Source organism: Carettochelys insculpta, chromosome 4 (assembly GCF_033958435.1).
Source record: "Carettochelys insculpta isolate YL-2023 chromosome 4, ASM3395843v1, whole genome shotgun sequence".
NCBI lineage: Eukaryota > Metazoa > Chordata > Testudines > Carettochelyidae > Carettochelys > Carettochelys insculpta.
The window spans coordinates 14,021,908-14,035,681 of NC_134140.1; the positions used below are offsets into that span (position 1 = coordinate 14,021,908).

General features: G+C 42.5%; 1 protein-coding gene across 3 annotated transcripts in view; it reads left to right on the forward strand.

Annotated features, from left to right (window-relative positions):
- Positions 1-13,774, forward strand: part of LOC142012330 (charged multivesicular body protein 3) — a 53,705-nt gene that overhangs the window by 11,646 nt on the left and 28,285 nt on the right. The window contains exons 3-4 of one of the 3 annotated variants that reach the window (XM_074992265.1): positions 5,674-5,789; positions 10,300-12,448. The exons of 1 other annotated variant lie outside the window; for it this stretch is intronic. In XM_074992265.1, the coding sequence (XP_074848366.1) occupies positions 5,674-5,789; positions 10,300-11,872 (1,689 nt within the window). In that variant the 3' untranslated portion in view covers positions 11,873-12,448. Of the gene's footprint in view, positions 1-5,673; positions 5,790-10,299; positions 12,449-13,774 lie in introns of those variants that run through there. One more of the 3 variants, XM_074992266.1, reaches the window with a different exon arrangement.

A 13,774-nucleotide genomic window follows, 5' to 3' on the forward strand; every position in this document is an offset into this window, starting at 1 on the left:
GGTTAGCTTATGTCATGAAAACATAAGGAGAGCTAGAATGAAAAAAAGGACCATCAAAGGGTATCTGTAAAGGATGTTCTAATTTGCGTAGATTGTTGACTGTTGTTTATATTTCACTTATGTCTTTTTCCAATGGGCATAGTGTTTTATGTCTAGCATCATAATGGTACTTAGGCACCGGGGGTCCAGTTTTAGGCGTCCTTGCAATCCACAAGACTCTCATCCAATTGCATAAGTGTCTAAACTTATTCAGCCCTTACGTTTTGAGGGTTAAAATTTCCCTAATCACCATGGCTGTGACTACACTAGAGAGTTTTGCAGACAAGACTGGATTTTTGTCAACAAAACTTGCAGCGCATCTCCACACAAAGTGTCTGTTGACAAAAAAGCCATGTAGGAGCTCTGGGTTGCCCTTTTGTCAAGAGAACGGGTCAAAAGATGATCCGCTTTTATGTGTAGACACGATCTGTCAACAGAAGTTTTGTCAGAACTTCTCTTCTGTAGATGTCGTGTAGATGTTGCCTTAAGGTTTTGTCTCTTAGCATGCATGCTTATGCTCAGTCTAGCCAGCCAGACACCCACCTCCTGCTTACGGCCCAGAGCAGTTCTCAAATGGGGGAAAATAGGCATTTGTCTGCCTGACTTGCAGGTTGGTGCCTGAGATGGTAGGTGTGCTCAGAGGCTGCCTTCTAGATCAGATCCCATTCAGAATCTGAGGGTGATGGAGGAAGTGGTGGCAGTGTTGTAGACCAGTGGTTATAATGCTCATCTGAGATGCAGGAGACTTGGGTTCAGTCCGTCTGCTGCCGGAAGCAGGGAAAGAATTTGAACAGGGGGCCTCCTATCTCTCAGGAAGGTGTCCTGACCACTAAGCAATGGGATAGTCTGATGTAAGTTCCCTTAAAGAGCCCTACAAAATGTCAACACTCCAGTAGTTGATCTTCCAGGGTTTGATATAGCTTGTCAAGTAGGGACACACTACATTAAAAGTTCAGGATGTCCCCATTGATCCTGGTACTCATCACAATTTTTCTCATCAACCTCCTGCTGTGGGGATGGTGAGGGCAGTCGATCTAAGGTATGTCAACTCCAGCTATGCTAGTCTCATATATAGGTTGACATTCTTCCCTGGCTTAGACCTGCCATTGGTCTCCAATAGAAGCTGATCAGTCTGTAGAAATACTTTGAGTAATTGGAGCAGGGGGGCCGGTCTCTGGGTCTCCATCCTTCAAGGTGGATGCTCTAACCATCTGGCTACAGAGTCTTTCTGGCCCAATAAGTGTTCATCTACAAAGGAACAGCTTTAACATAAGAGTTGTAGGGGGAAGCCTTACCAGAATCTTCAGAGCTCAGTAGCTTGTGCACTCTGCTCAAAGCTGTAAGACCTCATTCAGCCCCCAACCCCCTATTTTTAAGTTGGCATTTCATTCAAATAGCTGGTGTTTCACCAAAGATAGGGGAAAGGTTCCCTGAGCATGCTCTGTGTCTGTAAAATGCTTTGGGTTTCTTCAGAGATTAAAGGTGGGCAAGTAATATCTTCTATTGGACCAATTTCTACTTGTGAGAGCAACAAGTTTTTGAGCTTATGCAGAGCTCTTCTTCAGATCTGGGAAATGTCATCAGAGCATCACAGTTAAATACAAGACCAAATAGATTGATTGGTCCAGTGAAAGATTACTACAGTAAAATTCCTTTAATCCAGCACATCCGGGACCAGACAGGTGCCAGATTACAAATTTTTCTGGACTATTGGATGTCACCCTAACCCCCACACCCTAGTTCAAACCCCACTCTTGCGGCTTGCCACCCATGCACTCCTGCAGCTTCTGCACCCCCATGCTTCTTCACCCCTGTGCGTCTTCACCTTCACCACCCCGTGCTTCTCAGTTTTTCCTCCCCCGTATGCCCTGGCTCCAACCCTCACACACTCCAAGTCAACTCCACCACCCCACCAGTCCCTCTGCAGTCTTAACCCACCCCAGGCTTAACCCCCCAGCTCCAACCCACCACCCAAGCCCCTGACACGAATTTTGAGGTAGGCGTATCTTGGGGGGTGCAGGACCATCAGGATTTCTGGACCCTCAGAAGCTGGATTAAAGGAATTTTACTGTACCTTCCCCATTTTGCAACTGTGATATCCTGGGGCCAACACAGCTATAACATTACATTGCTTCTGTCAAACAATTTTAGTAACAGTGTCCTTGATAATGTGCCATGCGTTGTACCTGAATCTGTATGTGATCTGTTCAAAGCATTATTTACTATTAAAATTGTCCTATTGATCCTATTTTAGTGTCTTCTGTATCAAAATATACCTAATCCCACTCCTGCATCTCATCATAATCCCTCTTGTGCCTCAAATGTACAGAAAGGCTTTATCCTAGGTCTCTTAACTACAGAGGGGGATCAGAGGAACTTATAGCAATAAACATACTGTACTGGAGAAGATACCAAAGTTATATTTAAATGCTGTCCTGTCTTAAATTGTCAGCTGCGTGACCTTCGTTCTCGTGTGTTGTGACGTTTGCACGTCTTCTTGGAAAGCTAATGAGAGACTCAATAGTATCATTAGAGACTTCCCTGCACGAAGGATATCTGACTTAAACCAACAACAGAAATGAAATTTAGAATCTGTAAGGGAACAGGGAGTGATCTCTCTCTATGTTGTGTAGAACAGTTAGGAGTGCTTAATTTCCTCAAATTCATTGGTTTATATCAAATCCTTTAACTCTTCTTTATGGCATGTTTAGTGGAATAATAATGCTTAAAAATCCTTTTAAGGGCAATTGGCAAAGCAAGTAGTGACTACACTGATTAACTAATGATGGACAAGCCCTTTCAATGTCTGTCCAATTATCTGAAATGCTTTCATGTTGGAGGAGAGGGGGAGCCACTTCCTATTGATGATACTCTTGAGGCTTAGGGAAACTAAATGACTTACCCACAGTCATTCAGGCAGTTTATGGCAGAAGAGGAAATTGCATCCACATCTCCCCAGCCCCAGGCTAGTGCCTGAGCTGCTGGACCATGGTGCCTCTCCAAGTTCTGCACTACTCTGTCTCATTAATTGCTATGTGACAGCAATTTATCTTTTCAGTATAAGAATAGCAGTGACCTGGACTCTGTAATCTCTGCCAACCTTTCTTAACTGTATAATCTGCAAGAACAATCTCATGTATGGTTAACACAGGATTTCTGTTATCTTTCTGCATCCTCTTGACATGTTAGAGCACTAATGGACCAGTATGACGGAAACACTACTTAATTAATTCCCAATCAAACTGATAAGCTTTTGCTAATTATGAATAGATGTAGAATTAAATGTGATAAGTAAAGAGAAAATCCTACCCTATCAGTGCACTGAACTCCTAGTGAGATCAGCGGATCTTCTTGTGCAGAGTGACCACACTACATGACCCCTTGCCAATTTTAATATTTTACAAAGAAAAAGGCACAATTCCACGAAGTGCTGGTAAAACTTCATTCTGCAAGACCATGTGCAAGTTAGTGCTTTAACTAGATCTGTCATGATTTCATACCACAAAAACAGTGTTCGTTCTCTACTACAAATAAATAACCAGCTCCACCAAATAAGCCTTTTATCACTTGAACATAATGCAACTGTGCTGTTATGGTGCAAACAGCCAAATTGCACTGAAGCTTGATAGTGACTGTATTTTCTTGGCTGTCATGACAAGTAAATAGTACAGTATGGAAGGTGGGAGAGAGTGAAATAGTGTTTCACTTTTATGCAGGGTTAGAATATATTTGTTGTCTGAACTTCAGACAGCACTTTGTGCATTTGTTTATTTGTATGTTTCCCCCCCAAAAACAGTGGAGGAGTATTTCCGGCTGTTTTAAGGTTTTGGTACTGGCCATCCAATCTTTAATTATCTTTCAGCTGTCCTAATGTTTGCTCACAGTGACTGTGCAGCCACCTGCACAAGCAGTGTAGAATGGCTAATCATGCTGGAGATGGCTGATAGGCTAGAGATATTCAGGCCTGCCTGCAAAGGTCTATACTTTAAGAATTTAGGTGTGTTCTTACCATTTCGTTAATTACAGGGGTATAAAAACAGATCACAGTCTATCTGTACATGGTGATCTGAGGCCTTGTATGTATTATGTTCAGAGCCAGAAGATCTGTTCTAACCCCAATAAACATTGGTTTGCCTCTCCAGATTTCAGCTGCTGTTCTCTGCTCATGTGAGAAGGGCCAGGGAAGTGAGAGGGTACAGGAGAAGCCCTCTAACAATGGCAACTTTTGCAGAGAGTGAAATTTCCGGTTGTTAGCTCAAGTAATCATTGGGACCCATTTCATTGTGTTTATTTTAATAAACACCTGACACATGTGAGTTTTAAAATGAAGTCTGAAGTCATTTAAAAAGTGGCAACCAGTCAGCTTTCAGTGAATATTAAGCATTTCTATAATAAGCACTATATGTAGAAAATATAATGGCACACTGACTGATTCGTGATCAGTCATGTCTTTTAAGATTACCTGTCATCAGCAAGCAGGACATTTTAAAAATCTTTCTTTTGCTATTGGTATTGTTGAGTCAGATGAGTGCTTATGTTTAATAAATTTTGTGGCACCTTTGATCAAAGAGGCTGTAGGTATTTTATAGCCATTAACTAAGGCTTGGGAACGCTCTGAATTACTATTCACCTCATGGTGTAAATGGGGAACCTGAAGCATGATGTGGTTGCGTATAGTCATAGAGTGAGTCGTTGGTAGAGCTGGAAGTGAAGTCCTACGTGCCTTTTTGCAAATCTGGTCACTAGACAGCCTTGCCTTCTTTGGCAAATGGCTTTAGGGAGTCTAATATGGTAATGGCTGTATGCAGTGTAAAACAATTGTTTGTAATTCTTCTTGCTCTTCATACTACTTTTTTGGGTAGGTTTTAGTTTTCATTGAGGTGGAAAGGAGAGACTGGTGAGTAATGTATCATGAACGTTTTCCTCACTGGTAAAGAGCAACCCACACTTTTATACCTGGGTTGCTAAATTGTAATAAGTTTTGTAAAGCTGCTATTAAATGTTAGATCTCTTGCTATGCACAAAGTTATATTAGTTGTCATGTCCCAGACATGTTTTTCTCTTGGCAAGAGACAATAATATTCCTCCTACCCAGGCCTGCTGACATGAGGTGGGGAGTCAAAGGGGGCAGTTGCCCTTGGGCCTAGCATTTCACTCAGGTCACTGCTTCTACTCCTTTGGCAGCAGTCGGAGCTCCGGGCCCCTTGGAAGTGCTGTGGCAGCGCTGCTCTAGCTGTGCACAACTGTGAGGGAGTCTGAGATGGTGGGGAGCCCAGTGCTGCAGTCTGGATGGTGCTGAGAACTGCCTACTCTTGGCCCTGCACCTTTCTCTTTTGGCCCTGCCCCTTCCAGGACATGGAGGTAGGGACCCCTACCACCTTGCCCCTTGAGCCTGTGGTGGCCATTGGTGTCACTGTCCAGACCAATGTTACAGCTTCACTTACCAAACACACTCTTCTAACTGGCGATAGACAAAACTTCTGAATAAAATCTTTGTTGTATTCTGGAGGAGATGAAATATTGAGAATGAACAGGTGTCTGATTTCATGAAAAATGAACTTAATTGTAGGAGACCAGATGTAAAATGTTAAAATTTTTTTGGCACTGAAGTTTTTTTCTCCCCTTTGGCAATAGGTTATAGCGAGTGATAGAAGCCCTCTTGTGGGTAAAGTCCATTGGGAAAAAATGGTGAAGAAAGTATCAAAGTTTGGCATTCGGACAGGCACTTTTAACTGCTCCAGTGACCCGAGGTATGTTCTTCTAAAGGGGTATTTATTTTAAATTCATAGGATGTTTTAAAGTACAGGGGGATTCCCACTGGAATACCTTGTGTTGTAAAGGTAGCCATGACAAAAGGCCTATGGCTTTTATCTTCATTAAAGTATGTTCAAAACTCTCCATTGTGATTTTTCATAAATAATTTAACTACCCATAAAATGGCTACTACTAACAGCAGCCTTGGATAAATCTATATTTGGGCTATGGTGGAGTATAGTACAGCACTGTGAAAAGATGACTAAAGGAATCTGTTGGCCTTATAGCAATGATTGACGTTAATGGGAATTGTATTCACGTATGACCTGGCTGAATTTGGCCAATGTTGAATAAATTTTATGAATTACAAGTCTCTAAATCTTACTCTGAAAAGAGGGGGAAATGTTTGTGTTATGGCCACAGTGTTTTAAATGGGGGCATGTCCGGATGAAAAGTGAGGTCCACTGGAGCTATACACTCTTGCTACTCCTCATTAGCTCTCCGTGGCTACGTCTACACGTGCACGCTACATCGAAATAGTCTATTTCGATGAATAACGTCTTCACGTCCTCCAGGGCTGGCAACGTCGACGTTCAACTTCAACGTTGGGCAGCACCACATCGAAATAGGCGCTGCGAGGGAACATCTACACACCAAAGTAGCACACATCGAAATAAGGGTGCCAGGAACAGCTGCAGACAGGGTCACAGGGTGGACTCAACAGCAAGCCGTTCCCTTAAAGGGCCCCTCCCAGACACAGTTGCACTAAACAACACAAGATCCACAGAGCCGACAACTGGTTGCAGACCCTGTGCATGCAGCATGGATCCCCAGCTGCAGCAGCAGCAGCCAGAAGCCCTGGGCTAAGGGCTGCTGCACACGGTGACCACAGAGCCCCGCAGGGGCTGGAGCGAGAGCGTCTCTCAACCCCTCAGCTGATAGCCGCCATGGCGGACCCCGCTATTTTGATGTTGCGGGACGTGGATCGTCTACACGTGCCCTACTTCGACGTTCAACTTCGAAGTAGGGCGCTATTCCAATCCCCTCATGGGGTTAGCGACTTCGACGTCTCGCCGCCTAACGTCGATTTCAACTTCGAAATAGCGCCCAACACGTGTAGCCGTGACGGGCACTATTTCGAAGTTGGTGCCGCTACTTCGAAGTAGCGTGCACGTGTAGACGCGGCCCGTGTGAGCACTCTTACTGAGCACCAGTAGTGCCTTTTGTGTAATGTACTTTGGAAGTACACTACACGAAATTGCCCATGAGCACTCTTAGTGCTCATAAGAACGGCCACACTGCATTGCATTTGCATGGCCATTTTGAAGTTTTGGGCTAGTGTAGACACAGCCCAAGTGATCCATCCCCTGTCATCCATTCTCAGCTTCTGACAGTCAGAGGATGTGGACACTACAGAGCCCAGGGTTTCCATCCCTGTCCATCCTGGTTAGCCATAACATAAGAAACTTGGTACTCTTGGCTAGGGCAGTAGTCCCCAGTCTTTTTATGCCCAAGATCACTTTTGGAGTTCAAGGGCTGAAGGTTGTCATTGGAGACAGGTATTAGTGTGCCGGAGGGAATAGGGGTGCTGGCTCTGGGAGGAGTGTCAGGATTAGGGCTTGGGATGCAGTAGGGAATGGTGGCTTTGGGAGGAAGGTTGAGTGGCGAAGGTGCAGGAGAGGGTGCTGGCTCTGGAAGGTGGGTCGGGGTGCAGGAGAGGGAGCTGCCTCTGAAAGGGGGATGAGGATTGTGATGTGGGCTCCTGCAGGACGGCATTTCTGCTGGCCATTTTGGTTGCCCTTTCTCGTACCTTTTTCAATTCCAGAATATCTCTTTTTGATATGGGGCAACCACAGCTGAATGTGGCTACTCAAGATAGGGGCAGTATGATATTTTCTGTCTTCTTATTGATCCCATTTCTAGTGATTCCCAACATTCTGTTGTTGGGTTTTTTTTTGTTGTTTTTTTTTTTTTTTTACTGCCATGGCACATTGGAAAAAGTGCCCAGTAAGAATGTGCTCATGAGAAGTTTAGTGTGGAATAGCTAATTCGTTTTAAGCTCTTATCCTAGCTTACTGTGTACTGACTTCAAAGTGTAGACAAGCCCTTGGAACCTTGACAAAAGTATCCTATTCTCAGAAAAACGTATGCAGGATATTGTTCCGTCTGAGCCTGAGGAATGTGTGTATAACCACATGTAAATATGAACACACCTTTTTAACAACATATTGTATCCTGTTGCAAAGTACGCTTACTATAACTGAAACCATTAAATGTGCCAGACTCTGACTCCTGATTAGTGTAAATGGAAGAATCTCACAAAAATCTGTTGCAGCTACTTTAGCAGTAGCTGTTGCTATGCTGTGGCAAACGCAATAAAATCCTTTAGCACTAAACAGGCATGGGTGGTCACTTTAGTCAGATGACAAATTTACCATGAATGTTAGTAGGATGTAAAGAAAGGGTAGTATATGTGTAAATGATACTTATACGCTCTTGTTCCTAAAAGTCTACAGAAGTATTAAACTGAGTACGATGGAAGAAATTTTAGATTAGAATTGCTTTTGTCAGCACTAATATTGTATGAACTTTTTGAACTTCTTAAAAATGAAAGGTAGCATTCAGAGGTTCGCAGAGTTTAAGGCCAGAAGGGAGCTTTAGATTATCTAGTTGAGTAAATAATTTCTGACTAGGCTTCATGTTGTGATCAAGTATTATTTTTGAATAACACCATATTTTGCATCAGATTTTAGTTTTATTTATTTAGGCTTTTTTGTCTTGCTGAATAAATGCTGATGAAGAATATTAATCAGAAAACAGCTGAAACTCCCACTAGAGCAGCCATCAACCTCCCAGTTAACATTCTTTTGCTATTGGCATAATACTTCATGGCTCTCTCCAGAATTAATGTTCACTTCTTCTTTTATGGTGACAGCAATTTAATTTTTATACAGGGAATTTTTTTAAAAACTCCCTTAAAACTCTAACTGTAGATAGAAAGGGAGAATAGATTATTTGGATGGTAAGCCAGTTTTCCTGCTTCTATTCCTTTGCAGAACTTTTGTCAGTTTTGGAAAGAGAGGCAGATACCTGAGTTTGTTGTTTCAGATGTCCTGAAAAATGTATCAGGCACCTGCTTGCTGAACTGATTAGTCAGAGGCTGATGCAAAAGGTTTATGGGGAAGGGGTCATGAGTGAGTTGCAGTATCGCCTCCTGGCTAACCAGCCCAACCCCAGAGTTGCTGGGATTAGAAAAGGGTCTTGGATATCTGCGAGGGAGTTGCCTGTGGACCCTGCTTGGGAATTTAGTCCTTATCAAGCTTAAGCTATCAGATGTTCATTTGAAGTCAGTATCTCTTTCCCTTCCTCAGCCAGCTAGAGAGCAACGATTTCTCTTGTGTACCCTGAGGCTGTGGCCAATGGTAATGTGGCACTTTAGGATATGCTAATGAGGCACTGTCATGAATATGTAGTGCCTCATTATCATAATGGTGGCTGTGCTTGCTTCAAAACTGCTGGTTTCAAAACACACACCACCTGTGTAGCCAGGGGGCCTTTCAAAACAACCCCGATTCCGAAAGACTCTTATTCCCATCTGGTTTTGGAAAGAAAGGGCTTTTGAAATCAGGGGTCTCGTTCGAAAGGCCCCCTCGGCTACACGGGTGGCTGCATTTCGAAACCGGCAGTTTCAAAGCGTGTGCAGCCACCGTTATGTTAATGAGGTGCTGTATATTCAGGGCAGCACCTCATTAGCATATGCTGAAGTGCCACATTACCATAGCCTCTCCAAAATGAGGGGCTAGTGTGGCCACAGCCTTAGTGTAGAAACTCTGAGCAGAATGCCTCTCCTCCTTTTCCCTTTACAGTGCTTCTTTTTATGTCTTCCACCCTGCTTAATAGCTTCAATACCTGCGTCTGCCAAGTAGCCAAACAGAGAAATTACATGATTCTTCTCTCTCATAGCTGCCCCTAGGGTTCTGCAAAGCATCAGTGGAATAGGTCAAAATCTTGCTAGCTTCACTCTGCTCCTGCTTGACAAAACTGTGAATAACCACAGAAGCACAAGAGAGGTTAGTCTGCAGAGTGGCAAAAGCAGTGGTACATCTTTGTACTTTGTAAAGATTATTTCTACACTTGGAAGGGCTAGAAATTTAAATAGCTTCTAAAATTAAAGCTTTTTACCTTTCACTCAAAAGTGAGCACATTTTTTCCAAGTTCTACTATAAGAATTTTGGTACTTGTAAGAAACGGCTTTTTGAACTCCAATACACCCCTATTTTAGCACTTTCTTTGTCAATAATGCTTTGAGCATCCTCTCAAGACTTCACAGCACCCTTGAAAAGTAAGTAGGGAAATAGCTTTGGAGTGTGGGGAAGGTTTTCCATAGATGTTCATTTTTTTTGCACGTGCAGCACCTCTGATAATCCTCAAACTTGCATTTAAAATTTAAGGGCTACTTTCAGAGAATATAAAATGGCATAGGCTTATCTACACTCTCCTTTGCAGATACTGCATGAGAAGAGGCTGGGTGCGATCCACGCTAATTATGTCAGTCCCACAAACCAGTACCTCCAAGGGGAAGGTGATGCTTAAAGAATACAGTGGACGCAAAATTGAAGCAGAGCACATTTTCAAATGGATAACAGCCCATGCAGCTTCTCGGATCAAAACCATCTACAACTCTGAACATTTAAAAGAAGAATGGAAGAAAAGTGACCAGTATCGGGTGAAAATATACCTGTTTGCTAACCTTGACCAACCTCCAGCTTTCTTCTCTGCACTAAGTGTAAAGTTTACTGGAAGAGTTGAGTTTATTTTTGTGAATATAGAAAACTGGGATAACAAGAGTCATATGGCCGAGATTGGTATTTATAAGACACCCTCCTACATCCTAAGAACTCCAGAGGGAATTTACAGATATGGGAATAACACAGGTGAATTTATATCCCTACGTGCCATGGATTCCTTCTTGCGGTCATTACAGCCAGAAGTTAATGATTTATTTGTTTTGAGTTTAGTATTGGTTAATCTGATGGCTTGGATGGACCTATTTATCACACAAGGTGCTACTATAAAACGCTTTGTGGTTCTTATAAGCACTTTAGGGACATATAATTCTCTCTTAATTATTTCCTGGTTACCTGTGTTGGGTTTTTTGCAGTTACCTTACTTAGATAGCTTTTATGAGTATAGTTTAAAACTCTTCAGGTATTCTAACACGACAACTCTGGCTTCATGGGTGAGAGCTGACTGGATGTTCTACTCATCACACCCAGCCCTATTCCTCAGCACTTACCTTGGTCATGGCTTACTGGTAGATTACTTTGAGAAAAAAAGACGACGGAACAACAATGATGAAATAAATGCCAATAACTTGGAATGGCTCTCAAGTCTGTGGGACTGGTACACCAGCTATTTGTTCCACCCGATTGCTTCTTTTCAACACTTCCCCTTTGAGTCAGATTGGGACGAAGACCCAGATTTGTTCTTAGAGCGATTGGCTTTCCCCGACTTATGGCTTCACCCTCTGATACCAACTGATTATATAAAAAGTTTACCTGTGTGGAGGTTTAAATGTCTTGGTGTCCATGCTGAAGAAGAAATGTTGGAAGCCTCTCAAGAAAGTGAAAGTGACTCAGACAATGAAAGCAAAGATGCCTTGAGTGGCGAAAAAGAAGTATCTGAAGATGAGCTAAGTACAGTTCGCAATCCTAGTGAAGGAGAGTCTCGGTGCAATGCTGAAATCTGTTTATGTGCCAATAAATATTGTCATAATGAGGTGTATGAAAAGAAAGCTAGGTCGTATGGGTCATATAGCACTACAGAAGACATGGAACCAGATTGGTCAGTCTGGCCCTCTGATATGTTGCACTGTACAGAATGTGTCGTGTGCCTGGAGAATTTTGAAAATGAATGTTTGCTAATGGGTTTACCATGTGGTCATGTGTTTCATCAGAATTGCATTGTGATGTGGTTAGCTGGGGGGCGACACTGCTGCCCAGTTTGTAGATGGGCTTCTTACAAGAAAAAGCAGCCATATACACATCATCAGCCTTTGTCAAATGATACTCCATCTTAGCTGTGTACTGACATCCTTTGTAAGCTTTCAATATATTACAGCTTGCCTTTTAAATGTTAGTCACTTAAGATTTTGTGGTTTGAAGTTTTAGTTTAAATGTTAGTGCAGTGAACTCAAATATAAATGATGGTAATGTTAATGACAGAATCTTTTGGTTGCCTTGTATGTTGAAAGTGAATGCATACTTACGAGACAATAACTTTTTGTCCTTTACAATATTTGGAAATCTAATGCAGTTTTCGTAAGCACAAAGGTCAAGCCTACAACAAAAGTGTATTCAAGGAAAAGTTTACAAGTTAGGGTTTGGATGAACATTTGAAATTCTAATCCGAGGTAATTGCATAATTTTGAGTTTCTTTTAGTCTGCTCAGCACACCTTTGTTGAATAATGTATGTTGTATGACCGTACCATTTAAAAACAAATCTGAAAAATAAATTATTTTAAAAGGAGAAAGGCTTCAGATTTGTAATACTAGTTTTGATAAATATCCTGTGTGTGGCTGCAGATGTGTTACTAGTCTTACATATCTGTGAAGACAAATAAAAAGATAACACAACTTTTTGTCTTTGGACAGGAAAAAATGCTTCTTTCACTCGGAGCCATTTCAATCCGTTACTGATTCAGACTTGCAGCAAGACAATTGGTCATCTTTCTGGTGGTGGGAAAATTTATTTTATTGTGGTAGCTCCCAATATGATAGATGCTACACTAGAAGACAGTGTTTCTCTGCCTGAAGAGTTCTCATTTGTAAGCATTGTAAATCTGTTTTGTGCTGTTCTGCTAGACCAGTGGTTCACCAGTTCCTTCTGCACACCATGTGGTAAAAGGTCTATGAGAGAGGACCTCTCTATTCTCCCTTGCTCCCCCCCACCCCCTCAACCCTACATTGCTTGGTTCTTTTTGAGTCTCATTGTTCTGTGCAGGTCTAGTGCATGAGGACCTGAGTAGGAGATCCACTGTACTAGGGGGTATAGTAGTATCACACAATCTGTGTCCACACTAGCTCCCTCCTTCAAAGGGAGCATGGTTGGTAGGGTGTCAGGAGATTATTAATAAAGTGCTGTGGTGCATTTGCAGCACTTCATTAAGCTAATTCTCCCCTGTGGTAACTTCCAAGTGTAGAACTTTTGAGGAGTAAAGGGACTTCGAAGTTTCCCAGACACTTCGAAGTATCGGCGGGTTAGCCACAGCTACACACAAGCCAGCACTTCGAAGTTTAACACTTCAAAGTTGCCGCAGGGGAAAGTTAGCTTAATGAAGTCCTGCATATGCACCACAGCACTGCATTATTAATCTCCCAACACCCTACTTACCATGCTCCCTTCAAATTAGGGAGCTGGTGTAGAAACAGCCATAGTGATTAAACAACTTTTATAATACTATTTATTGTGCATTTAAATACCAAGTTTGAGATTTCAAAGTCCAACTGTTTCTTATTGTGTTTACAGTGCAGGCAGCTGTGGGAAGGGTGTGTGCTTAATCTAGTGGCAAAGTTTGTGTTATGAACTTGATGCATAAAATAAATGAAGGTAATGTGCTCATACTTGCTGAAAATCCAGCATGGAAACTTCTCTGGAAAACTATGACTCACCCTGGGGATGGGGTAGGGAGACAAAATCTACTTGTCCTGGACTCCCCAAAGACTTAATTTGGCCCAGGGGGAAGCCCTGAATCTCAGTCCTCCCTCTGCCCCTACTGTGGGGTTGGAGCGTGAGGGGAGTAAGTTGTCTTGTTTTCTTCTGCTTTTCAGTCAGGGGCAACATCAGAGAGGTGTTTTAGTTTCTCAGACTTGTGTGGGCCCACAACTAATTTATTTTTTGTGTGGGTCAATGGCCCCCACCCCGAAAAAGTTCCCTACCCCTGCTGTATAGTTTTAAATGAAGCTGGTCGTGAGTGACAAT